General features: G+C 32.7%; 1 protein-coding gene across 2 annotated transcripts; it reads right to left on the bottom strand.

Annotated features, from left to right (window-relative positions):
• Positions 1 to 2,100: 2,100 nt before the first annotated feature.
• Positions 2,101 to 26,728, bottom strand: LOC132552379 (M-phase inducer phosphatase 1-like). 2 transcript variants are annotated; one of them, XM_060216546.1, is made up of 16 exons: positions 26,220 to 26,728; positions 25,685 to 25,779; positions 23,247 to 23,298; positions 16,614 to 16,670; positions 15,415 to 15,454; positions 12,020 to 12,232; positions 9,452 to 9,622; positions 8,191 to 8,322; positions 7,470 to 7,589; positions 6,785 to 6,958; positions 5,369 to 5,479; positions 4,070 to 4,132; positions 3,780 to 3,878; positions 3,222 to 3,355; positions 2,875 to 2,992; positions 2,101 to 2,625 (listed from the first exon to the last, which is right to left on the bottom strand). In XM_060216546.1, the coding sequence occupies exons 1-16, from the start codon at positions 26,393 to 26,395 to the stop codon at positions 2,488 to 2,490; spliced, it is 1,893 nt and encodes a 630-aa protein (XP_060072529.1). In that variant the 5' UTR covers positions 26,396 to 26,728; the 3' UTR covers positions 2,101 to 2,487. The 2 variants fall into 2 exon arrangements, with proteins under 2 accessions (XP_060072529.1, XP_060072530.1); XM_060216547.1 differs by lacking the exon at positions 9,452 to 9,622.
• Positions 26,729 to 27,086: the final 358 nt, after the last annotated feature.

Raw genomic sequence — 27,086 nt, 5'->3', positions numbered from 1 at the left:
TTTCATAAAAACACCCATGAATGCAAGCCACTGTAGCTCTGTCTGACAATACATTTTCTCAAATACTAGCAACTTCACAACAAAACACAATACTGCTAAATACCTGTATTTCCAGAGAGGTAGAAAGCTGTCCACCTTATGACTTAAGCTTCACAGCGACACAACCACCCACACTTAATATATTTAATCCATCAGTATCTTTGGAATATTTTCCAAAGAGCCACTTTTGAAATATATCATAGCTTACTACGTTTTATATTTACAATACCAACTATCTATCTATTATAATCATACACTAAACACTACAACACTAAACCTACGATAATGATTCTATCTTGACCACTTTATAAAGCAGATCTTCAGTATTTTATAAGAAATAAATTAAAATAACTTAATCTATGAATAACAGAAATAAAGGGAAAAAAATCTTTCAGTCACATCCCCTCAGTTTATTAATAATAATGTATATATTCAGATAGAAAGGAGTGATAGGACAGTAAAAAAGTGAGGAAAAATTCTTGACAAAGGAAACATGACTGAGAAATGAGAAATAACATAGACACAATTAAAATATTTAAGCCTAAGTTTGACTCGATGAGGCTGCTGGCTTATGACAGTTTTACACACCAGTAAAAAAAAAAAATTTAAAACAATAAAAATCCCTGATTTTTTTATCATTTCGTGTTAAAACAACAGTGCCATACTTAACAGAATAATTAAAATAAAGCTTCTGGTTATTATGAAAACAAATATTTGTTTTTAGGTCATTTGTGAGTTATCTGCCCTTTGCACAATACAATATGTCAGACTGTGTTGCTCTGTATACATAAATAGACTTTGTATTCTGCTGTACACTTTGTACAAGGTGCGTTCCGTAGGCCTCTCTCCCACAGGTAATGGCACCCGATGTAACATACACACACACACACAAGTACAATCAGATTTTCAAATCAATCTCATCTTCTCTCACTATCAATCACAATCTTTTCATATACAGACATAAAAGACAACAGCTTACAGATGATTTAATCAATACATAATTATGCATGAAATTTCAATTTCATTAATGCTGATAAAATCTAATCATTATTTTCAAAATGGGAATTAAAAGTCATCATTATTTTTGTTGTTTTATCTGGATATCAAGATCACATCTAGAGTAACAGTTCAAGCATTTTAAAGTGAATATTGATTCTACTTCTAGTAATGTCACTAAATATTTTAAACCGTTTTGATATGATTCTGAAATCTGCACTCTGGGCAGTTATATGAAGAACTGATTTTCAAATATTCATATATTTGCTTTTTGATATATTTGCACACATCAAAGAGATACATTCCAAAGCAGAAATTTGACTAGTCAGCATATTGGTACACAAATACATGAACAAATGCTGCTATAGAATCAATCAGAATGTGCATGAAGGCAGAAGTACAAGAACATAATAACACATTCTCTCTCCACACACAGATAACTAAGCACTACAGCACTATTGGAATAGACACACATACTGCCCAGAGAACAGAAATAAATAGATGGAATACTTCAATAACCTAATGTTTTATTTGTTTATATCTATGTACATAATTCTGTACATGGCTTGGAATGAGGTCTATTCACATGTGTTTATGGGTGGGAACATGGTGTCTACCAGATATAACTATTGGTTCTATAGTTGACAAAACAGTTCCTTCACAACTTTATCAGGTAGTTGACGAATGACAATAATGTCAAAAATGATAATGTGAAATCGACTTGAATAAATTCTGAAGTTTTGTCAGTTATGTAACCAAAAGTCTTAAAACTGGAGACACAAGTCCTTTATAAACACAGGGCATGGTAAAACAGACAAAATGATATACACATTTACACATATGTACACACACGCACACACTTACTTCTCTCTTCACCCTAATAGTCAATAGTTAACAGCACTGAGACTGTTTTCAGCCTTGGTAAAGTACTAATAATCTTTTGCAGCTTTTTTCTGCTGATTTTCTTTTCATTTTTCGTTTGTTTTAGTATAGACAACCTCAATTTTTAAGTAAAAATGGAAAACAATCTTAAAACATAACAGAAGAAATAAAACAGAGTGAGAGACAGGTTTAAGAGTAAGATATTGGAGATAGAGACACTGTTACAAGTTATCTGAACAGATAACATGCCTAAAAGGCATCAGCACATTCCTGTATTCTGATTCTTTCTTTTGTTCAGCCACATAGCTAATACTATCATTCGTTCAGCCATGCAACTGATTCTGTTGTCCATTCAGCCGCTTGAAGCTAACATTTTTCGTTTTTTTTCCTAAGGAGAGATCATTCTCGAATGGACGGTTACTATAAGAGTAATATATCTGTAAAAAGCATAACCCACAGAAGCACAAGACACCACTGATTAATAAAGTCCATCAATACGAGGTGGCTGGCTACTCCTTGGGCAACACTAGAGCTGCCTTAATCACCAAGTCTGGGGGTTGGTGTTGTGACTTAAAACTTAAGAGGTCTGAAGCCTGTCCTTCCTGTCTTCTCTCCAGCCCATGACTTAGACTTGGCGCGAAAATGTCTGTAATCACTCGTATGGTCTTTGTGTAGCATAGGTTTGTAGCTGCGTGGTTCACAATGGTCCTACAGGCAAAAACAAGAATCAAACACTTGAACCCAAATACCTAGTCATGCTGCCTGATCACATTTAACATTTAATCATGTTTTAAAACTTGGAATAATTTTATCTGTAATTTTTGTTTAACAATGCTATAATTCAGTATTGCAATCTATCTTAGGTTATTTCTTTTCCCCCCTTCTTTTCTTTCTTTTTTTTTCTACTTCTTTTCCTTTAACATTATGTTTCTCACTAAATGTTCAAACTGTGCTTACCTTGCAGTCCTGGTAGAAAAGCTTGTATCCTCCTTCGAGTAAGTAAAGTTCTGGGTAGTGTAGGGCAGGATAGCACTCTTTGTTAACATCTCTGTCCATTTTTCTCAGGAAACGTAATCTAAAACAACAAGAACAGTAAAATATTTACATATGGAAAGTTTGTATTTCTACAACAGGTAGGTATGAAATTTCAAATTAACTCTCCATAACAAATAATTCAAAAACAGGCCAATTTTATCAAGAAATGTCTTTTAATGAACTCTTTTGCAATTTTTAAGGTTTATATTTACACAGCACCACTGTGTAAGGGAAAACAACAGCAATGGTATAGAAGAGTTGATACTTACAAAGATGGACCTCTCTCCGAGGAGAACTCACAGTGGAAGATGAGCACGACACGTTTGTTAGAATCTTCTGCTGTGATGGGACGTTTAATGAATTCTTCAATGATAGCCTCCTTTGTGTAGATATTCTTTGCGTCCTGAAAAATTCAACAAGAAAATCATAAGAACAAACCATTTAAGGAAACTGTTGCTGTGTTTTTTTTTGAAATGGTTACTTCCATTGAATTAATGAAAATCTTATGGAAAATATGTATGTGATTTTATTTTCCATCCATTTTTCCTTTTTTCTCAGTGTTGAATCAGATTATTGCTTTCTAGATTTCACTTCCTTTTGAGTTAAAGCATTTTAAAGACTTTTTTAGCATCATTGGAAAGAAATTACTTCCTACTACAGAAGTAATTTTTCTATTCAAATTCAGTATCTTTGCTCAGTATTCCCCATGATCAAGAAATTTCTACAATGAACAGAACATTTTTCTTAAAATGACAACTTCTGTTACACATGTTGTACTTCACACAACTTTGCCCCTTCTTTCCTACAAACTGTCCTTTCACAATTACCTTAATATGACCTCCATCAAATTCATAGGGGTACCGACAGTCCACAACGATATACTTCTCTAAGGTATGGTCATACTCATTGTTCAACACATCCACCATCTACAACAACAAAGTAAACATTTGATGAGAGTTTTTTATTTGTTGGGGTCAAATTTTACTTCAATCTTTGCATATACTTTACACAAAATTTATCCTCAACTGTGTAAAATTTAGGTAATTACGCTGGATTTGTCACCTCTATTGTCTTACTAAGATTTTATAATTTATTGTTGACCTACTCTCACTCTTACCGTCTCAGCAGATATTCCTTTGAGATCTTGGTGTTTTCCGGTAATGGTAGGCAAGCAGTAAGGCTGTAATAGGAAAATTAAGTTTTAGCATATTTCTATAAGAAAATATCAAAACATTCTGTTTAAATTCATGACACAAGAATTGCTTAAACATTGACATGCGTACACTGTTTAAGAATTTTCATTAATTTCTTGAATTCATGAAATGCTTAATATTTCACATTTTTTTCCAGTTGGATTTAAGGGAAAATGTATTGGTCATGTAATATCAATTCATGAATATCTAATGCACACAAGCAGATTTGAAAAACCATGAATTTGCATCAATATGAAGTATGATCTTTTATGATTCACAGTAGAAACAAATTCTAGTGAAAATATTCCATCTTAATTAAAAAGTTGATTTTTAAGGTGCTACATGGAAACCTTTCTTTATGTTAAACCTTAGTTTCATGGAGTCTGATTTTTAATTACAATATTTGTTAATATGTCAGTATTTTGTTGTTAATAGCACTATTCTGGACCTGTAATCAATTTTGGGTAACTAATAATTTGTGAAACAATACCTATTCTCAAGAAAATAAAATCTAAATGTCTTATTATGAACATGTTAAAATATGTTGCACAACACAAGATCACTTAAAGCCTGGAAAAGGAAGTTTATCACATCTGAAGAAACTGTGACAGTTGTGACACTTGATCACATCAATGTTATCAAGCAATCAACAAAATTATATCTCAGGCCAAATAAAATCAATGTTTAGCTTCTCAGGACGATTCCTTTGAACTAAAGTACTGTTAAGCCATATCATATATGCCCATTCCATATCAAAGAAATATTTAGGATATTTTGTACTAAAAAGAATACACTTCATGTCATCGTGATATTAGCCTAGCAAGTTTGAAAGAAATCACTAGAAAATTAAGAGAGATCTCCATTACTTGTAAAAGATCAGTCAGGTGATAAGGGATGGCCTTTGAATTGCTTTTATGTAGACCAATAGCCCCATTTACACTTGGCATAAGTTTGACAGAGCTAGAAAAATCTGGAAATTGCAAATCAAAATCAGAAAAAATGTAAGAACTTTTGTGTAGTATAAAATTTTCGTATTCTAGCAGTGAAAGAAAGCAAACTGAGAACGATAACTTCATTTGGCCTTATTCTCAAGAGCAATTCACCCCTAACTCTAACTACACAACTGTGACAAGGAAAAAGACAGTTAGCAACTTTTCACAGTTAAGGTTGTCAACCTTAAAATTTTGCAGACTTAATAAGCTACATTAACAACTGACACCCACCTTAGAACAATCACCAATGAGATCTGGTTCATTGGCTATCCTATTTAGCGCCGACTTAATCACAGCTTCTGTCTCTGACTGGCATCTGAACAACTTTGGCTTTGGAGGCGTCTGAAAAACAAGATAACTATGAAAATAATATCCAAGTGAGACCATCCTGTCCTATTTAGCAAACAGATATATTTGTATCTGTGACGGGCAAAAGTAACTATGTGAGTGTATTATTATTGTATGTTTTGTAAGGATATCTTTTTACTGAGATAATTATATGAACACTTAAGTAAGCCTATATGAACTCGCAATTGATATAGATTTCAAGAAGTTTTAGCTTGTTTTCCAATCCTTAATATGCTAAAATTATTATTAAATGACAACAATTCTTTAAACACTCAAAACAAACAAAAGGACAAATGCATCACATCATGTGATGAGGGTATAATTCAGATGGATGTGTTTTATACATCTCTGACAAAACAATTTTGGGATGAATTATTTCTTGCTGTTGATTTTATTCCCCATTAAATCAACATCAAACTTGGTATAGCAATGTCTTATGATCTTATTAAAATTTTAATGTTGCTAACATTCAGTATTTACGGCAAAAGGGTTTCAAGACGCTTTACAAAAACCCATGCTCTTTGTATAAAACATACACATTGATGTTTTTTGTCATTGATGAAATTGTTGATTACATGATTATTTGGTGATGTGATTATTGGCTGTGTCTGTCATTCTCCTTTTTGCATATATGAAAATGAAATTTTGTGTACATCAATGTAGCTAACTTTATTTCATATTTTAAGATATACAGTTTGAAGACTCTGCCCTCAAGTGTGATACAAAATGACAAATGCTGCTGGCAATCGAGTAAAATTTCTCTCTGTAATTTTTACAAATATGAACATGAAACCTGGTACAAAGGTGTATTACGATCATAGCTATGATGTGGCTTACCGTTTTGATTATCTAAAAAAAGATATTTGCTAAAGTGTTTTAGATAGAACGCTAACAATAGATGTCAGTGATCCTCTGATCCTTTGCCTTCTGCTGTATTGTTCCAACTCAGAGAATTAACTTCAAAGCAGAGCAATGCTAGTTCCAGATTGATGTGAATCTCTATCTGAATAGTGTCAGAAGCATCTTGCCTGTCAGCTTTGATTAGTTTTTTAAAAGGGTTGGTTCCTGAATTTGGTATAATGCATATTGTCTTATGATGACCAATGTATTAAAGATCTTTGCTTAACTGTGACCAAAATTATGCTCCGGATATGACAGACAGAAAGACCGACATAATTTTCTGAGAACATAAAAGTCAAGTGATTTTCAGGGGGCATAAAAACTGAGTGACAGACAACTATATAAAGATGAGTTCATGCCAAATGAAAACCCCAAATGCCTTAAATTTCATGAGCTTACCTTGCTTGTTTCCTCTGACAACACAGGTGAGCTGGAGGAGATGACAGATCTCCGCCGCTTGCTCTGTGTGGGCGTGGAATCGTCTGTTGGGGGATCACGCTTGTTAGAGTTGAGTCGATTCCGCACATCATAAGACTGGGATCTGTTGAGTAGTCTTCTGTTGGACCTCTTTATCTGAATTGGTAATAAACAACATTATTACTATCATGCATCAGCAAATATTCTTCAAAGCTTTGACTATCAAACAACATAAAAACAAATCACAAATTGTTATCAAAACACTTGAAAACACAACAAAATATATTACAAAACACAAATAATTCAGGATTACAAAATAAAAAGTGACGATTTTGCATTGTCTCAAAATTTACCAAAATTGCAGAACTAAAACTTTTGTCCCAATTTCAGTTGTGAAAAATAGAAATAATAATTATCAAGTTGAAACATGTTTTATATTGAATTTTATCAAAGTAAGTCTTGCCAGTTTTTAGAATCCACCAAAATCTTAGAACCCCAAAAATGAACCACAGTAATCCTTATCTCTACTTTGGTGCTGATTCAAGTATTTCAGAAACGCTATCTACAGATAAACAGACTGAAATGGTTATTCTAGTGTATTCTGTAGCTTTGTCTTTTAGGATACAAAATGTCACCTAGTGTGGAAAACCTGTCAGAATGTACTCACCACAGGTGTTTCGACATCTTCCTCCAACTCCAATCTGCTAGCCAAGCGGTCCTCATTTACAACGGGAGCACTAAATAAGGATGCCATCGTGTCCGACACATTGGGACCATTGTTGTTGATCTTTAAAACAGGGGGAAAAAAATGAAATAATATTATTACTAACAGATACATCAAAGTGTTGAAAGATAGAATATCAGATGATGTATACAATGATATAATAACTCCATTTTAAAAGAAATTAATGCTGAACTATACAGATGCAACATGAATTAAACCAATGAAAGGTGGCATCATCAAATAATTTTTTTGGGTGCCTTTTTAACATCTGGTCTAGCTCAGATATGTTTCTAATACTAGACAGAAGCATTTTTAATGACATTCATGTGATTTCAACAACATTTTAAAGGGAATTTGACAAAAGACACATGTAATAGTACCTTTCAATATCAAATTATCAACAGATACAGTAGAGTGAAATAATGAATTAAAATGCATCATACAAATGTTTTATACTCTCAAGGACTTGTCAGTGAGGAATCTTAAAGTGAAATCTAGATGGGGAGTTGGGTAAATCAAAACTGGCCTAAAACAAGTTAATCACAATGGGAAGGAGCACTAACCCCATAACTCAATGATTTTATAAAAGAACAAGGAGTATATGTGCTTATTGTGAAACTTTTCCTTTTTTCATAATAAAATTGTGGAATGCAATGAAACACACCTGGGTGATTTCGCTGTCCATACAATCCAGGAAGCCATCGTCCACATCTTCATCATCGTGACTAAGCAGACGGTTAAACTTGAGAGGACTGTCAGACTTCTCCATAGGTCGAATGTTAGCACCGGAAAAATCCTATACAAGAGCAGACAACCATTATAAAATACATGTTTATAACAGGACAAATACTACACAAGGGCAGACAACCACTAATAACAATACAAGTCCATAAAGTGAGGAAATATCTAAGAAGAAAATTCCTTTGTAGGTAAAACAACATTAAGGGGATATGGTTTATGTGACTTTTTAATATGACTTTTTTAAGTGCTGGGAAAATAATAGCATACACACTGTTACTTATGCTAGAGACTTGACTTTTGATAATGAAATTCAATTAATTCACTTATCAAGATTTCTGTTGTAGAATGAGTATTTCCTTTCTGTAAATCCACTATTTATGAATCTCCTTAAATCAACAAAGAATTAATTCAATTTTTCATTAAAAAATATTTATCAATGAACAAGTCTCTTGCAGAAATTCCACACATGAAAATATCCACATTAATATCACTCAAATTTATAATTCACAAGAATGTATGATAAATAAGAAACGATGATACACTAAATTATGATGATGTAATTAATTACAAAATTAATAAGATGATTTTAAGTTTTGAAAACCAAAGTGACAGTTCACACAAAAAAAGAGAAGGATGATGAAAAATAAATTTTAACTTATGAGTAGAACAATTCAATGAAAAGGCCAACAGAAAGTCATTGGTAGAGAATAGAAACTACTCTTGTTGAACAACTTTGGGACATTCAAGGTATAAAATTAGGAGTGACAAAGGGAAATGACTTAGAAAAAATAATGGCCCAAATCCTTTGTAGTTTGGAGTTGTCATGACTAATTTCCTTTTTGGATTCACTGTTTTAAAAATCTAAAATATGTAAAAATAATCCCAAAGAGAGATAACAAGGGGAAAATAATCATACTAACTAGTGTTGATTCATGACAGACAAGTTTCCATTGTGAAAGATTACCTGTTTTGAATATTTACTCACTAAGGTTTTGTTAAGTGTGTTACTAGTGAAAAAATCTTTATCCTGGACTTTTGCAAATATGTAACAGACAGGACTCCATTTTGGGGACATGTACTGTTTCAACTTTAAGCAAATGTCAAGAGCCTTTTTTTGAAGTATATTTGTGCCTCTTGTGGTATGCAGAGACATGTTTGATAGGTTTACAAATACAAGGTCGTACCAGGCCTGTAACGGGGACAGACTTAGAGCGTGGTCGTGATGGAGAGTCGCTGTTACTGTCGGTCAGGTACTTGACAGGTGAGTATTTGAGGGGTGAACAAGTGTCTTCACTGATTATCTTCATCTTGTTACGTGGGGGCACGCCGATGGGGGCTGCGAACTGGAACTCATCCTGAGGGGTGACAAAAGGGTGCTCCGATTTTTAAAACAGGCTCAACTTTTATAACTAATCGTCTGATTACCTTGTGCATTCATCAACAAGATTTACTTACACTGACACCAAAAGATTTACTCTAATATTTTCAACTTATTTTTTTTGCATGTTCTTTTCCTTTCTTAATACTTAAAACAGAATTATTCATATCTTCCAATTTTTTTCTTGAGCTTCTTCTGAAATCTGACATGGCTGTGTAAATTATTAAGTACTTAATGCAATGCTATACAGATATATTTGCTAATGTGATAACAAAATGAAAATTCTTGACCTTTTATCAAAATTTCACTTGATTTTTCTTTTTTTCTGATCTCCTTTTCAGTTTCCTTTTTTGGTTTGATTTTATTTTGTTGATGAACACATCAATAAATACTCAGACAACAGAAATTCCCATCACCAAGCATACAAGTCAATACATAGCATGTTTCAGTTGGAGTTATGCCCCCTGGCATGCTGATGCAGGATTTCTGATGCATATGAAGACCAGGATACATGTAGTTTGTATTTTGGGCAAAGCAGTTAAATGTAAGGAGTTAATTTTCTGATTAGGAAGAAGTTAATATTACAACATGGAAATATTTTAATGCGCAAATAACAAATGAAATATGAATGAAACAGTCAATGAAAAACAGAAATGTGAATGAAACAGTCAATGAGAAGAAGAAATATGAATAAAAATTTAATTAGACGATGAAATATGAAAGAAACATTCAATTAAAAGATGAAAGATGAATATGATAATCAATGAAATTCTCAGTTATAGTGACATATGAATAAAATAAACTTTTAGACACCACAGACAAGAGAATTTAATTTTACTGAAAACCATTTTTTTTCAAGCTGTAATTTTTGCTGTAAAAATTCTATTGATCAATCTGAGACTTATCAACTCCAATTCCAAATTATATTGCAATGCTAAATTGGTTTAAAAAAAATCTGTCATTGTCACAGGATTTATTGTAATTATAATAATCTATATTTAATTGTATTCAGTCTGATGTAATAGTTTTTATGGATCACACACATTTCAATGTTAGGATTTTGTATCTATCACGACTGAGACTTCATTCCTAACATATCCACAACTTGTTTGTGACGTCAGACTTTCTATAATAGCAGCCTCAGGTGCATACACATGACAAATACAACAAAACAATTGAAAGATGAACACAAATGAAAAAACAAAAATGGTTCATACATATCTAAACTCAATTGATAAATACAAAATATTAAACTAGCACATCTTTCAAAAAAAAAATTCCATTAAATATTTTGAATATTTATCTGACTGACTGGGATTTATTGAGACACTAAAGTGTTAGCCATTTTATCACGATTTAGAATTAATCTATGGATCAATATTTCCATTATTGTCATGTTCAATGCAAAACGTACATTTCAAAAATTTTGATGAACTATAAAATATATCAAAATATGTAGCTCTATTGTATTAATTTGAAATTATGAAATGGAAGAATCATACTAAAACAAAGAGAAAATTATTTTGTTTTATTTTTTCATTGGTTGCTTTCATCTTTCAACATATCAAATGACATGTTGCCATGCAAAATATACAAATAGATAAATTAGAAACTTCAACATTAATAACCTGTAAAATAAAGATAAAGGAATACTGTCTATTCTGACCTTCTGCTGTGCATTTTAGTAAATACTATGGAACTTCAAATGTCATTTCACTAAGTGACTCCAGCAAAACACAAAGAAACCAAATCAAACTTTTTATATTATCAAATGAATAAAGTCCTCCTTCCTAATTTGACAACAAGAAGTGTTCAGACTTTCCACAAGGAACTCATAGAGGGCAGGAAACAGTGAAGTAAACAATTTATTGACAGTAAATATTATACAATTACCAAAAAGCTTAACAATAGAAGTGGAATAGACAGTTTATGTAGAGACACAACATGCTTCTGAACAAGGGTATTACCATCATAATCTACCTGCTGCCAAGATGTGTACATTTCAAAATTTTACAACCAATGATCTTTATATTCAAAGTACTTATTTATAATAAATTTTGCACTAAAAACTATTTCCCAATGAAAACATAAAGCTCTTTATTGAATAGTTGTAAAAATATTATTTTTGACTAGAATTTAACAGATATTTGTACCCTGACTTTGTTTCAGTCCAAAAAAGATTTTTTCCAGTCAAATATTTGTACAGTTTATGGAATCATGTAATCAATTATCTAAATATTCTGTAATTTTCAATGATGACTGAAACTTTCCTTGAACTTTTTGATAAAGAGCCTAGATCCCAAGAACAGAACTCCCCCCCCCCCCTACCCATGCCCCCTCAGAAATTGTATACAAGTTTCTAATATCAACTTACCCTTCCATCTCTCTCCAAGTCTACACCACTGTCTTGGGAACTGTTCTCATCCGAGAAAAACTGTGGCCTGACTAATCTCGTCACCTCTTGGTCAGCCTCCAGACTCTCTGAGCTGTGGTCAGCCTCAGGATCACCAAAGGTCAGAGTTTGCTTCTCATTCTCTTTGTCCATGTCACAGTTGAAGTCTATCGGGCTGAGTCTCATCATTGGAAGCTGATAAATGAACAAAAATTAATTAAAGGTTTGAATTATGCTATTGAGCCATTGTGCATTTGTATTCTGTTTTGCCTCATACTGGTACATTATACATATTCCTAATTTGTATTTTGTTATGAAACTATATTGCAGGTTCAAATTTTGGAAAGGATCGTCTACAGTCAATACATGATTCATAAGGAAAATATTTCATTGTCTGTTAAATATTAACAAAAACAAGAGTTTTAACAGGGCAGCCATAAAGACCATAAAGGTTATCTTCCTTGCTTTGATAGAACGACAACCTGGGAGATGAAACCTTACATAAGATGAAGTAATGTTAACAAAAAACAAAAAACTAGGGGGCCTAACACAACATCTGACTCAACGTTGGCAGATAGGTTTATCACAGGAAAATGATACAGCATTTTGTAATCATACTGAAACTCTGATAGGGTTGGGCTTATAAGGAGAGAATTGAATCTTAATAATACAGGACAGCAAGATAGGTTTTATGACACTGATAATTAGGCAGGTATAAAAAAAATTATATAAACGTAATATCCAACACATTCACCAAATTAATCGGAAACACTTTAGAAACCACATACATTTTATATTACATTACTTGACCATGCAAATACATGCTTGAATGGAAGTGAACAATTATCTAGGCCTTACCTCTGAACTTACAGGTTTGTTTCAGTTTGAATAAGTCTGTATATCACAACCAGTTGTATGACATTTTGATAACTATACTGTCACCCCCATCTGAAATATGGCCCATGTGAATAGAACTTGCACTCAAGTTTACAGTGTACAAGATGGTAACAAATTTACAGGACTTTCTGGCTGTATAGTTTTATGTACACTGAGAATGAAGGTAGTGTAAAGAAATGGCAGTACAATTAGAGTGAAAACAGGTCAAATTAGTGATCTTTCTTATATTTTATATATTAAACAGTAATAATGTACTTCCCCAGGAAAATCAGTTAGCTACCCTTTGTTTATAACCTTGCATAGAACTGCAAGAGACTGGACCCTGACACCTCTCCTTAGATCTGTTTTGAGATGTTGAGTTATCTCCCTTCTGCTTATCTATTGTATTCAAAATGATTTTGCAAAAATTTGAGTTCAGCTATGTGTCAGCAACTTTGTTAAAACTTTTAAAAGCTATCCAGAAATAGATTATAGACTATAAACCAAAAAACAATTCATTTTTTTGACAATTTACCAAGCATCTGTTAATCATATATTACTTTTTGTAAACAATCAATAAAATAACATTTTAATAGACTGGTATAAAGTCAAAATTGATGTATCCTCACTAAGCTAGTTTTTTCTACTGTGACAAAGGAAACAAAATGAGATATTCAGTACATATTCATTTTATATTAAACTAAACCAATTTCTGACACCAAGTTTCTTGAGGTATGAAAATATAAAATTGAATAAAACTTTCTTTGAAGGACAATAATTGGTATATCATAGCATGATAACTACATTTTTCTAGAAAAGAGGAGATATTGTTACTATGTGTGGGAAACTTATTACATGTTGCGATGTCTAGCTCCTCTTCTGTTTGTATGATTATAATTGTCATTATCATATTTGAACTTAGCACTTCTTTGACAAATTGTATTGTTCAACAGTATATTTTAGATATTTATTTTTCCTTTTAAAAGATACCATTTTATATTTAAATTTGTGTAACTGAATGCTATGATAGAATATACAGAACATGAAACACAATTTTTTTGTATACTTTTTTTACTGAACCAAGTAAAGCAACAAAGTAGATATCTCTCCTTTGATATTGTAAATGTGATTCTATATATTATTATGATAGATAAACAAGAATCACTTGTAGTTAAATGTCTTCTCTGTCCCACTTTGTTAGTAAGGTAAAGGAAGTTTACAGTAGACTTGTTTTAAAATGTATTGCCGTTTTAAATAAATGATGTACAGTAAAGAAAAAACATTATTGAGATTAATGACATTTTTACCACTAAAATGTTCATAAAAGTCTCTCCTGCAGAAAGTAGAAGAATGTTCTACTGATGCTTTTTACAGTATATGTTACAATCCTACAAACTCACTATGCATTTAATAATGATCTTGAAGTAATTTCTCAAAAAAAAAAAAAAAACAAGAAATCTGTCTATTCCTTAAGTTAGATGTCTACAGTGCAATATACCTTTATTCTAGGTTTGATAAGAACAGTCTTAATATTATCTCCACTTAATAACATTTCTAGGCCTATTCTAGTAAAATATCTTGTTAACCCCATGATTTAAAAAAATCATTTTTATCCATATTTTGGGTTTCTTCCTCTAATTTCTGTTCAAATTATCAAGAGCTCCTATCACAAATCAACTCCTACTCCTCCTTAACAAAACCAGGAGTCCTGGGGTTGTATAGAACTTTACCAAAGTTTTATGAACCTTATGTAGGGTCTTTTTAAAGTGAATTTCAGCTAAATGCAGAGTGCAGTTTCCCTGCATCTATAACCAGCAAGATATCTTATAAATGTTGTATGTGGTTAGGCATTCACTACCTGATCTCACTTTGATTTGATTTAAGTTGAACACATACTTTCTGAGCGATGGATCTAAACACAAAATATTCAATAAGATGTTGACAATAACATGAATCAACACCATTAACCATGGTGATGCAAACAAAAACAAAAACAAAACAAAAAAATACACAGAAAACCCTTTACATATCTGATAGTTGTAAAGGATCTATTCTTTCTAAATATACTAATAATTTTGATTTATTCATTCAATTTTAATAAGAAAAACACCTACATGTATTTTTATGAATCAGTAATTCAACAAAATCAAAAGCCTTCATGTGTTAATTTTGTTCTTTTTTGTCTATGAAAACTTTATACTTCAAATACAAATCTGAAATTATCCATTAAACATATCATTAAGTTAATCCTTTTTTAACAAAATTAAAAAAAAAAATCTTTAAATGAATATATCACAAAATCAACAAGCATTTCCACAGGAAGTTTCCTTCAGGAAGCAACAACACTCACCCACATGTCACAACACAGGATATCATAGGTAAGGAAATCTGTCCCTTTCATCAATTAACACTTAGGTATCTCAGGAAATGTTAAGTACAGGTAAATATGTCCAAAGAGACCAGTGTCCACTAATGGCAATAAATTGTTTCCTATTACTTACCGGCATTGACTGTATTCTTCTGAAGGCGATTGTCTTCTTCCTATTGGTGAAAGAAAAACTCAGGTGTGAAATATGCAAATGAGCTACCTTCTTTCCTGTTCTAATGGGTTTACAGGTATCAGCTAATTAGAGTCAGTCACAGAAGCTAATCTTTATGCGTATTAATCAAGCCAAAGTAATTTTGTGAGGAAGTGACATCTTCAAACAGTTATGGCAAGCACAGTAGCCACTGTCCAGTTAGCGTATTACATAAATCTCTGGTACATTAATCCGACATCATTTACCTGTGTGGTCAGCCAGGTATTCCTTGCATATTGATAATCTTTGGTCAGTTGACATATATTACCTTAGTAAATGGCTTTTAATTAACATCACCTTTGACAGCCACAGTAGCCCTGTGTATCTGGGATTTGGGGATTAAGCAAATGTCTTCCTGTAAGGTAGGGCTACCTTAAGTCTCCCTTACCTGTCTAGTACACATATCCTAGACAATCTGTCTCTGACCGCAGGTAGCATCAAACTTTTCCTAGTCAACAAGTCTATGTCACAGTAGCATGCCAGTGTCAAGACTGGAATTATCAATCTATTTGGTTACAAACCTTCCCTTCCCCACTTCCAACTCAAACTGATGCTGACGAAGTATTTAATCTATTTTAGAAAACATATCAATGTGTTTTACGAAACAGATAACAAGGAAATGATGTTCTATTTCAGTGCTCACAACTCTATCTCATTTGTTTAACTTATACAAATGATCCTAAAATTAAGAAATGTAAATAAAAGCTACAAACCTCATGAAATATTAAAGAATTCTGCTCCAAATAAAATTCAAATCTAAAGATGACTTTACACTTCTCATTTAGGTAATCAATTGATCCAGGAAACAAAAGAAAACTCCTCAAGATTTGCCAGTGATGATTGAGAAAGAATAGGACTGGCTAGTAAATCATTTGCTCTAGAATTCTGACTGACCTCTTCCGTTGTCTTCTGGACACTCACTGGACACACATCCTTAGCTTACACTTACTTATCAAAATAAAACTTCAAACACCATACAAACATCTCAACTCCCTGTTTTCCCACATCTAGCCATAATTATCACACCTGAATTCAGGTAATACAACTTATATCCATATTGTACTTGTCACCAATAAATATCAAATTATAACAGGATATTTTACAAAAAATGGTAGACTCACTTAGTAAAAGCCTCAGGTGGTATATCTGGTTTGACGTTCTTGGCAAATCTGTGCATGCTGGAAAGACAAGAGATGAGACAGTCAGGTGAAAATTTCTCACCTTGAGAACTAGGTCACACCTACCCAATTACATGGGCACCAGGTCCAACAATGGACAGGTAATTTTAATCAGGTGATCAATCTAATTAAGGCATGATGCCTGTACTCCAGGTAGACAGGTATAACTGTAATATAATTATCACCGGTAAAAACTATAATCCAATTAATAGATAGACTTTCCTCTTAAAGTAGTATTTGGCATTTACAACTTACATATCTGACACTGACGTGTGAAATTCTTAAATTGAGTAATATGTTCCAAGTTTCATTCAGTATTTTCACTCTCCTAGTATCTTTTTGAAAATTATGTCATTTTTAATGTTGAGTTTGTGTGACTTTTGATTTCTGGATTTACCAATATTGGAAAAAGTGAAGTATATGTGTCAGTATCAAGTTCAGTGATGATGGCAACAACATTTTAGTATATTTTACCATACTTTTGACTTAGAAAGCAATGATTGGCTTCAGAAATTCCATCATGTCTTACTTTTTATGATGGTACTAAAATGATCAAAGGCAGACAATAGGTGAGAAATATTAGACAAACTTTGCCACTGTTCCTTCACACACAGACCAACATGCTACTTTGTATCATAAAACACTTGTTTATTTACCTAGTGTTGATTGGGTTTCGAAAGACAGGTGAGCAATGAAAAAGCTTTTTGTCTCTGACCTGCTGCCTATGTAAAATGTTGGATAAACTCCACCATTGCTCCAAACATTCACATGGCGTTTCAGTAATATTTGTACAGGCTGTTGGTGTTTTAACTATCATTTGCTGACAATGGTCAAAAGTTCTGGCTTCCATGTATGTATGAGTAAAATAAAATGGACAATTCTTTACATATTCTGGTCAGTGTGAAATGTTGAGAAAACTTGATGTGTATGTGGATAGCTTTTGTGTTTCTATCCTAGGGTGGGTGTTTAGACAAGGCAACAGGTCTTAGACAAAGCTATCTAAAGCACCCACATGAAATAGATATATAACAATACTATGCTATCTGATCAGGCATAACCTCACACAGGTGTTAATTTAGATGTGTCAACCCCAGCACACTTTTCATACAGGTGAAAATAAACTTAGCAGGACTCCACTCATCCCAGATTACAAGGTCTGCCTGTAGAGGTGTTGTTATGGAATACTTGTTCTGCAACCTGATCATCAGAATTAAGCAGGAACAGGCAAATCAAACTCCCATTTATCCATATTTCCTATGTATGAATTCTAAGCTGGTAATGTTCCCTTGAGGGAGCCTTTTTATCCTTCCTATCAAATTATATGCAGTGATCAGTTCTTCCCTTCAGGCCCATAGACTTAATCCCAAAACAAATTATTGTTATATATATCTACCACATCAAATAACAAAAATATCTTTTTCCCCCCAGAAATACCAGTCTGAAACATTAAAAAAACAAAAAAAATAGACTTGTGATTCAGACAATAATTGGCAGTAATTTGATCAAAAATTTCATATAATAATATACCATAATATTACCTCAGATATGTTTTCCTGAAAGAAAAAGAATTAAGGGAAGCAACTGTTTTTGGAGCAATAGAGGAAGACAAAATAAATCTGTGTCAGTAGAACCTACAAGACAGTAGAACCTACAAGACATTAAATATTTAGTTGATATGATAACATGATTGAACAATGTCATAGGCATTATAGTTGAATTATAGTTTATATCTTAATAAGCAATAATCCATGTAAAAATGTACATTGTGACAGACATAACCAGTGATGCAGCACAAATTTCTGTCAGACATAGAATGAATACAAGACAAAGGAATTCAATTTTGATCATTTTCACAATCTCATTTTGTAATTTTTAACACAAAAGTGAACTGTCAAATTACAATTCTTCTATTTCAGTCAGAGGTCGAAATAGGCAAATGTAAAATGTCAAATCACCTCTGAAATCTGGTGTCTGCCAGAGATTATACTCAAGGCAGATAATCTGTGTGGTTTCCTGATGATAAGTCTTTCCATTGTTAGAAAAACAGTTTAATTTAGCCCTAGCTGTCATTTATCTTAGTACTAGCTATGTACACAGGTAGGTAATTTTTAGCATCACACTTTAATTAGCAGGACAGATGGTGGGGCTGTGATTGGCTCACCTGCTGTCACTCAGGTACACACCGGTATGAGTACATGTATTACCAGTGTGTGTCTACTACCTATCTATAGACAGGTGATACGAAACCTTTGTTTGAAAGCTCTTTGTAAGCTAATTGGATTATATAATAATTCAGTTAAAGCATAATTCAAAATCATTAAGTTTTCGAAGTACAAATAAACTTTCAGAAAACAAGAAATTTTTTTGAGAGGTAGGAATGACAAATCTTAGTGGCATTATCATAATATTATGCTATAATTAGAACTGCAGTTTATTAGCATGGTCTTTTTTTATTAGCATCAAATGATATAGGTTTCCATCTGCAGGTTTTTGAAGTCATACAAACTTTAATGTATTCATGCAGAAATATTTAAAACATGTCATTTAACTATTCAGACATGACAATAATAAATAAGACAGCCAAATGGACAGTCAGACCAAATGACCAGTTGCACTTTCTTCTGTTTAATCAATGGGCACACTTTCCACACTGAAGACCTAGCAATTTCTGTTGACAATGACATTCATTCTCTGCCCATTTCCTGTATGCTACACAAAGGTTTAGAGGAGGTCATGCACCTTTCTGGTATTTATTGGAACATCTGCTACCATCTAGCAGCTTGCAGTGTGATCCAATTTACATTTTTATGAATGGGATTAGGACAATTGAGGACAGATTTCTCTGCAGTCCTCTTTATCAACCCCTATCTGTATGGAAGGCCAATGATTTTTCACAATCAGGATTGAGTTAGAGCTAGGCCCTATCAGATTCTTTATTTAGGGCTTTCACAAAATGGTGTGTGAAGTAACAGCTTGGGGACAGGGTCACTTATCAGGGGCTAGGAAACTTTTAAATAAAGGGCTTGTGTAGGAGTGTTGTGATTGGACCCCATCTGCCAACTGAGGGGGACAAACTTTGGTGAATGGAATAAATAAGATTATCTGTAGTATAAACTTTCCTAATCCACCTAACTCCAATACAAACACAGGCATGGTGGGGCTGCTTTCTTAGATTTCAACAGAAAACAGGAAAGCAAGAGAAAGCCAAGCCAGTGATTGGTCAGAAGGATTAGGAGTATTAAAAGGCCATAAATCTGACCCTGTCTGCAGGCTTGTCCAGTATGACATAATAGCTGTAGCAGAAGATGAATGAACTCATTTTATGCTTCATTAAACATCCCCTGACCCAGACAAGGGAGATAACTACACAACAACTGTAGCCATTGTCTGAAGGTTTCTATGAATCAAACAATGACTCAATTCACTGAGTAATCTATGTTTGAGATGTCTATTTTCCCAAATTACTTTTCAACACTTATGTTCTTAACAATTTTTCAAGAGCCTTATATACATACAAATTAACTTTATTTACCACCATCTGATTCAACAATCTTTACTGTGATTAATAATTGTTTCATAATAATAGAAAGATAAAAATCTGTCATAGTTTATGTTTGCTAGGGACATATTCTGAAGCATGCAATTGAACTTTTCTTCAAATTCCTACATGATGAGGAAACTTAGAAAATACAATGTGGTAGTATCTTTATTTAATGTGAATTGTACACAACCACTATTCTTGTTTCAGTGAAATCTGGTGAGGTTATACTTGTTAAACTTTGATGTAAAATGAAAATGATCCTATGTGGTAAAGTAACAAATAATGTAGCATTAGAAAAGGAATATTGAGAATTACTCAACAAATGTGCATGTTTGAATTAGAAAAAAGACAATGTACTCATTTAAAGATCTCCATTCAGAATTAGGATTGTGTTGACACTTGATGCAATATACAACCTGTGTATAAGACTGTTACATGATACTGCCCCAAAGTAGCCAGCTCAAACTCCCCAGGGGTTAGTGTCAACAGTACTACAGGAAAGCACAATCCACTTGGGGGGGAACTTGCACATTAGCCTTGGCCTCTAATTAACATTAGGAGAAAAATAGGTCTGTGTAGGCTTAATTACTGTGACATAGGAAACACATGTACACCTCTGACTCACTTAATATATCATCAAAATGTAAAATTCTTGGAAAGCTTTTCATAGCAAATGTGAAGTTTCAAACAGAAAAAAGGAAAATAAATGTGCAAAAAATTCTGATTTTTTAAAAGAATATTGTTTTGTTCTGGAAGTTTGTTTTTATCAAATCCTGCTTAAAATGTAATATTTTGTACTGACGTTCTGATGTTTTGAATTTCTTTGTTATTAAAATTTTTCATTTTCAAAGAGTTATGTAATAAACTAGACATTTTTTTGGTAATTATTCATCAATTCCATAAAATACAAAAACTACTTTCTACAAAGTCTTCAAAGTTTAAAATGAATAGACCTAAAAGAATGGTATTACTGACCCCAGAGTCACCTTGAATTTGACTTTTGGTTTTGGTGTTTATGACCCCAATAAATTATAGAGATCTTTTGAAGAAAAATAGTAGTCCTTGGCTCAGTGATGTAATCTTATCCAAAGTAGGAAGTAAGTAGTATGTTAGAATTTACAACCAACCCTTACAGATACTATGCCCACTTGAAATTGATTCTCTGATCAAAGAGACTGTGTAGTTCTGGAATCACCTGGTCATCCTACCTGGCTATGATGCAATAGGTAGGTTAATATCAATCCATCAATAAGTGACTATTACTGACCAGGGGTCAAGTTAAATCACCATCTACCAGTCATAGATTGCACAAGGTTTAGGTATCATTTTTACACCAGCCATGACAAGAGAAATATAAGCCTTTATAATCCTTAATGAAGTCATAAATATTCCCTGTGCCTGAACATAATCTTGGCATAAAGATTATGATACTGCAATATATGACTGCTACATAGTACATACCCAACAGGCATAATAAACTAAGCCCCTATTTGGCCCCTAGATACTTTTTGTGTAAAATTTTAATATCTATATCATTTTAAAAGTAAAATATCATGACTTGAAAGTTTAAAATTAATTAAACTTTCTTTTTATAATATTGGGTAGTGTATTTGTGTAACCATGTACAAAATTAAATCTGAATAAAATCAAATTAACTGAAGTTATCTAAAACAAGATCATGTTAACTTTTTTGATCATGTTTCATCATGTTTTTAAAATTGAAATTCTTTATCAACAATTTATCTAAAGAACAAAATGCATGGATTTCGATGTACATGTGTGGATTAAATTTTTTCTTTTTCTTTTTTATTCCTAACTTTTAAATACATCTAACTCACATTGTGACATTAAGAGTCCTGACTAGAAAAGAACTCAAGAACTAGGAATTTCATATTACAATACCATACTTGTTCAGCCTGAAACTCTATCTGGTACACAGGGTGGTAATAATATACAAGATGTGTAAACAAGGGGTGCAGAGCAGCACTGAATGAAAGCCAGAGTTATTGCCGAGAAGTACACTGGAAACATTGTAACATAAAATATTGCCTAATATATATATAGGAAGTAGTCCTACAAACCCTATTACAAGTATTACATAAATGAAAATTGATTTCCTGATCAAAGGACATTTCCCTGGTCAATGTTCAACATGTAGTTATGATGCAATGATTTGGTCACTACCCATCAATCACTATTGACCAGAGGTTAAACATGACCATTCATTCCTTAATAGTCAATATATTTCATATGCACTGACTCAGCTAATCATGCTTAAACAGGAGAAGCCATCCACAAATATACTGGCACAAAAAAAATCAAAATAACCTTGTCGCCTGAATTTTATCAGTTGGGCCTTAATGGTTACAATCTTATTTTTAAACAGAATTACCTCAATTTTCAAATCAAGCTACCTCATTTTCAATAAGTGTTAACATTTCAAGCATCTGTTTGCCTCTTATACAAATAAATCAGCTAATTGGAATGAACAAGTGCATGTATTAACATCCTGATTACATCATTGCACTTAATAAGCACACCTGGTATTCAGTATCTATGGGAAAATTACAAATCCAAATAAATTTTCCAGCAAACAAATGATCTAAATTTGAAAAAAAATATATATAGAAGTGGATACCAAAAGTTCAATGATCAAATCAAAGTTATCAGAAACTGGGATAAGACGGGTCATGCATATACACTGGGGCGTTTATTAGATAAGACACTTCTGGCTCTGCCTTGTAGTGATCAGACCCTGAAGTGTGGGTGAGGTTGACCAGCTGGAGAAGTCTAGACTGAGCACTTGTATCTTGTCATCTGAAGCCAGAGACAATTGAGACCAAAATCATTAATGATTAGGCCATTGATCTCTACAATATATAATAAGCTCACAATGAGGCAGTGTTTTTTCATAACAAAGACTTTACAGCAGCCTGTGCCCAAGATATTTTGGGGAAATAGAAGTGTCATGATATCGCTGAAATATTTTTCAGACACAAAGTCCTTGTTAGTTATAAAACCCAAATGAATTTTACCTCATTTCCAGTGTCGGTGAGTCAAGAGGGGTTGGAGAATCCACAAAACATCCTGAAATAAGATGATATATGTAATCAATTTCAAAGTAGATGAATAATACCAAAACATTTTCTACAAATGATAAAACAATTCAAAATATTTCAAAATGATACACAGTAAACTCTATAGTAACAGGATATCTAAGGTAAAAAACACAACACTGTACCTATTTGTTCTAACACAATTTCTCACCAAACTATTCAGTGATGTTCTTTCGATGGATGTCCTAACTGATAAATGAATAATACTGTAGAGTCCAAACTTAACTGTGAAAGTGATTACAAACTTGCACTACAGGTGCTAGGTAGGATTCATATCAACAAAAGAACTTTCAAATTTTGACACCTTTTGAATAAAATCTTTGAATATTAAAATGACAGATCAGACAGGACCTCTTTGAACTTTTTTCATTGTCCAGTGAGTCTTGTCAACCACTAATCGTGTGATGCCAATACCTCATATAACTGTTCTTTAGAACTATTGAAATATATAACTTCACCCCAAGCAAAATATGTAAGTTTGGTTATATAAAACTTGTTTTGGTTGTACAGGTAGCACTGGGTGTGGGTAGCTGTCACTTCAACTGTCATCTAGCTAGTTTGAAGACTAAATGTACCATTTACAACTGCAAGAGCTCCTCAGGGTCAAAAGTGACTCAAGATGCAAAAAATTGATAATTTTAACAATGGGTAATATTGACATAATCCATATGATACTATCATTATACATTTTCTGCTCGTCCATAAAAGAATTTTTAGGCAAGCAATTTATTGCATCACTGACTTCTCTTGAAAATCATAACTTCAGGGGGTATGGCAACCAAAAACATATTTTGACAATAAGGACAGAAAGAACAATAAGGTAGGACACAGACCATGACATAACTTCTTGTAACATTTATTTTAATTTTGCTTTTCAGCCATACACAAACATATCACTTACTTTTAACAAGATTACTTACAGTAAAATAATATTTCAAATGGGTCATTAAGATTTATGTCAAAGAAGAAATGAAATATTTATGTAAATATCAAGTAGTATTTATTCTATAGCATCAACATCAAGTGGAAAGTAACAATACTTTGTTAACTGTATCATGGAACCAATATCAAATGTCAATTCAATTTTATGTTTTCTTTAATATTTGTAATGGCATAAAATTTGAGACCATTCTTTTCCAGTATGTCAAATGAAACATTTTTTTATAGAGATCAAAAGTGTTGTGAAAGAAGATATGAAATTCAATAACTAATTAATGAATCTTGATTAAAATAGAGCAGGAAACAACATTTTGTAATGGCTATCCATTTATCATCTAATTGCAATTGTATCTAGATTTTGGCATAGGTAGGAACAGGTGATTATGTTTACCTATATCATAAAGTTAAGTAGGAAGCAAAACGTCAAGAGCACATCACATAGGTAAAGTGTACATTATTAGAAACAATTTTGGTATCCTAATGGACTCCATTTGGCCCTGAAGCTATGAAGGTTTTCATACCTCTGAGTGTTCTAATGGGTGTTAAAACTGGGAGTAAATGCAATAAAATTCCTTGGCCCATCTGTCATCCTTTTTTCACTTTACTTCCCATTTCCTCCCCAAGCCAATCATTATTGCTTGCAAAACTGGACAAGGTAAGCTAAGGGGTGGGGCAAATATACCAAATGTATTCAGGAATTAGGTCATGTAAACTGGATTAATTGAATATCAATTACAAGTGTGTATATTTGTATGGGGCAATGAAAATTTTGCAAGCAAACACTGAATCAGTGTATTTGTATCCCTCATCAATTTTTTCTTTTGAAACCTCTACTACTTGGATCTTTAAAAATCATCTCCACAGTTAAAATATGTCAGTTATAACTATAAATAGGTTATCAAAAACACAAATTCATAAAACAAAATGCACAAAATATACTTATATAAAGATCATATGTTGTCATTTGAGATGGTGTATATTGATTTCTACAAAATGTGCAAAATATAGGGATGTAAGGTTGTTTCAAATGGCATATATCGATGTCTTTCCATTTTTATGGGCAAGATAGTTTTTCAATCAACATTAATTATTAATTAAATGAAGAACAATAAAAATTGACAAGGACCTGCAAAGTAACATACAATAGGAAAAGGCCTACATCTAAGGTTTTCTTAATAAATTTTAATTTCATACATATGTAAATCAATATACTATAATCAGTGTCAATATATCATACCAGTCAATACAGCCTCTGCATCTATTTCATACTAATCAGTTTATATGTAACTTAGTCATAGAATATTAAAAGTATAATGAAAATGATTAAAATTTTGTAACAATAGCTTGACAAATATTAATCTCACCTTATATGTTGATTCCTGTTACTTAAATATTGTTTTGCATAAACTGTATATTACCTGATTCTGTAGAACTCATCCTTTCTGGAGTTGGGTGGCTTGATGAAGATGGTGTATCGGTGCTTGATAATGACAGCTTTCTTCTTGGAGTGCCTCTGGATGAAAGAATGAAAACCAGCTCATGTATCTTGAATGTTACATTTGGTGATGTTTTTTTTTTTTTTTTTTTGTGCCTATGAAAATAAATTGCTAGAGTATTACAATCAAGAATACACAAATCACAAAATGTTGATAACTATTAGTAAATGATTTGAGTGTTCAATCATGCATGGTAAATGAATGTCACTCACCAGAAAGTTATATTGTTGTGTACACAATAACGTGAATAACCTATTCAATCAATCTAATAAATTTATGTATGCAACATTGAGTCTTAAGTAGAAATCCGTAAACAGTAAATAAGGTATATCAATAAGCTTAAATATACAAAATATTGAGAAACAACTTGCAAGCATTAAATAAAATATAAGTATCAGTATCAGAATATCATTAGCACGAGGTGTCATTCACCTAAATAAGCATGTTATTTACTTACCTTCCTGTTGACAGTTCGCTGAGATTGATAGCCAGGTTTGACATAGGAGAATTCATCTTTACTGGACCTAAGTTTCCAAAGCCAAATGCAGGCGATAGTGTATTGCTAGTTGCTAAAGTTCTCAAAGGCAGATGCAATGGGGGAGGTCGATCATGCTCATGTCTACTTTTCGACATTTTCCATTACTTGGCCCACACCGAAAATGTAAACCACTAATCCAAAAAGTCCAAGCCACGAACATTCACAGTTCCATATAGATGTGTTAGCACCAATGTGAGAACAACTTATCAGCTGGCGAAGCGGTCGAGTGTCGTGTTGTCAGGGTTGGAAAACCTAGTATTTTGGAACACACGCACGCTATCTGTTCGAAACACAGCACGTCCCAGATAAACAACAGACTCAGGACGACATGTAGGTGGTGAGTCAAGTCTACTTCTTTGGAATCTACCTGGACATCATCGTTTGGTGTTTTTCTTATGTTCTATTGTTCATAGCATTAGATGTGTCCAGGCAGATAGGCCGCCGCCGTAGAGTTTGAAAAACAACACAGAATTAACCAATCAGAATACGCGTTTCTTAGCATGTGTAGACAGGAAGTTGTTTCGGTGGCAAGCACCTTCTTTGACTATTTGAAAATAAAAAATAATCTATTTGATAATTTTATTTTTGTCTTAATAAGAAAATAATAAATTGCAAATAAAAGAATATTTTGAACGAGGTCTTTACGAGGCCAATACTTAATGAATATTCATAAAGTGTATTCGGAGAAATGCGCTTGCGTAGGGAGCTGGCGCGAAATATGCTGGGCATTTGTTGATAGGGTTGACTCGTAGGGACGTTTTAGGTTAGTAATAAACTTATCGTTAA

Source organism: Ylistrum balloti, unplaced genomic scaffold (assembly GCF_031769215.1).
Source record: "Ylistrum balloti isolate Yb309-2 unplaced genomic scaffold, AGI_CSIRO_Ybal_v1 Utg370246, whole genome shotgun sequence".
In the NCBI taxonomy this organism is placed as follows: domain Eukaryota; kingdom Metazoa; phylum Mollusca; class Bivalvia; order Pectinida; family Pectinidae; genus Ylistrum; species Ylistrum balloti.
Note: the sequence above shows the minus strand (reverse complement) of the source record. Positions and strands in the feature narration are given on the sequence as shown.

Bases quoted from the DNA above. Each gene is read 5' to 3' on its own strand.
- LOC132552379 (XM_060216546.1), bottom strand. From the start codon at position 26,395: ATGTCGAAAAGTAGACATGAGCATGATCGACCTCCCCCATTGCATCTG. The intron at 8,323-9,451 runs GTACGACCTTGT...GCTCTTGTATAG, and splicing joins CTGTCCCCGTTACAGGCCTG to GATTTTTCCGGTGCTAACAT. The intron at 2,626-2,874 runs GTAAGCACAGTT...TTTTGCCTGTAG, and splicing joins TTTTCTACCAGGACTGCAAG to GACCATTGTGAACCACGCAG.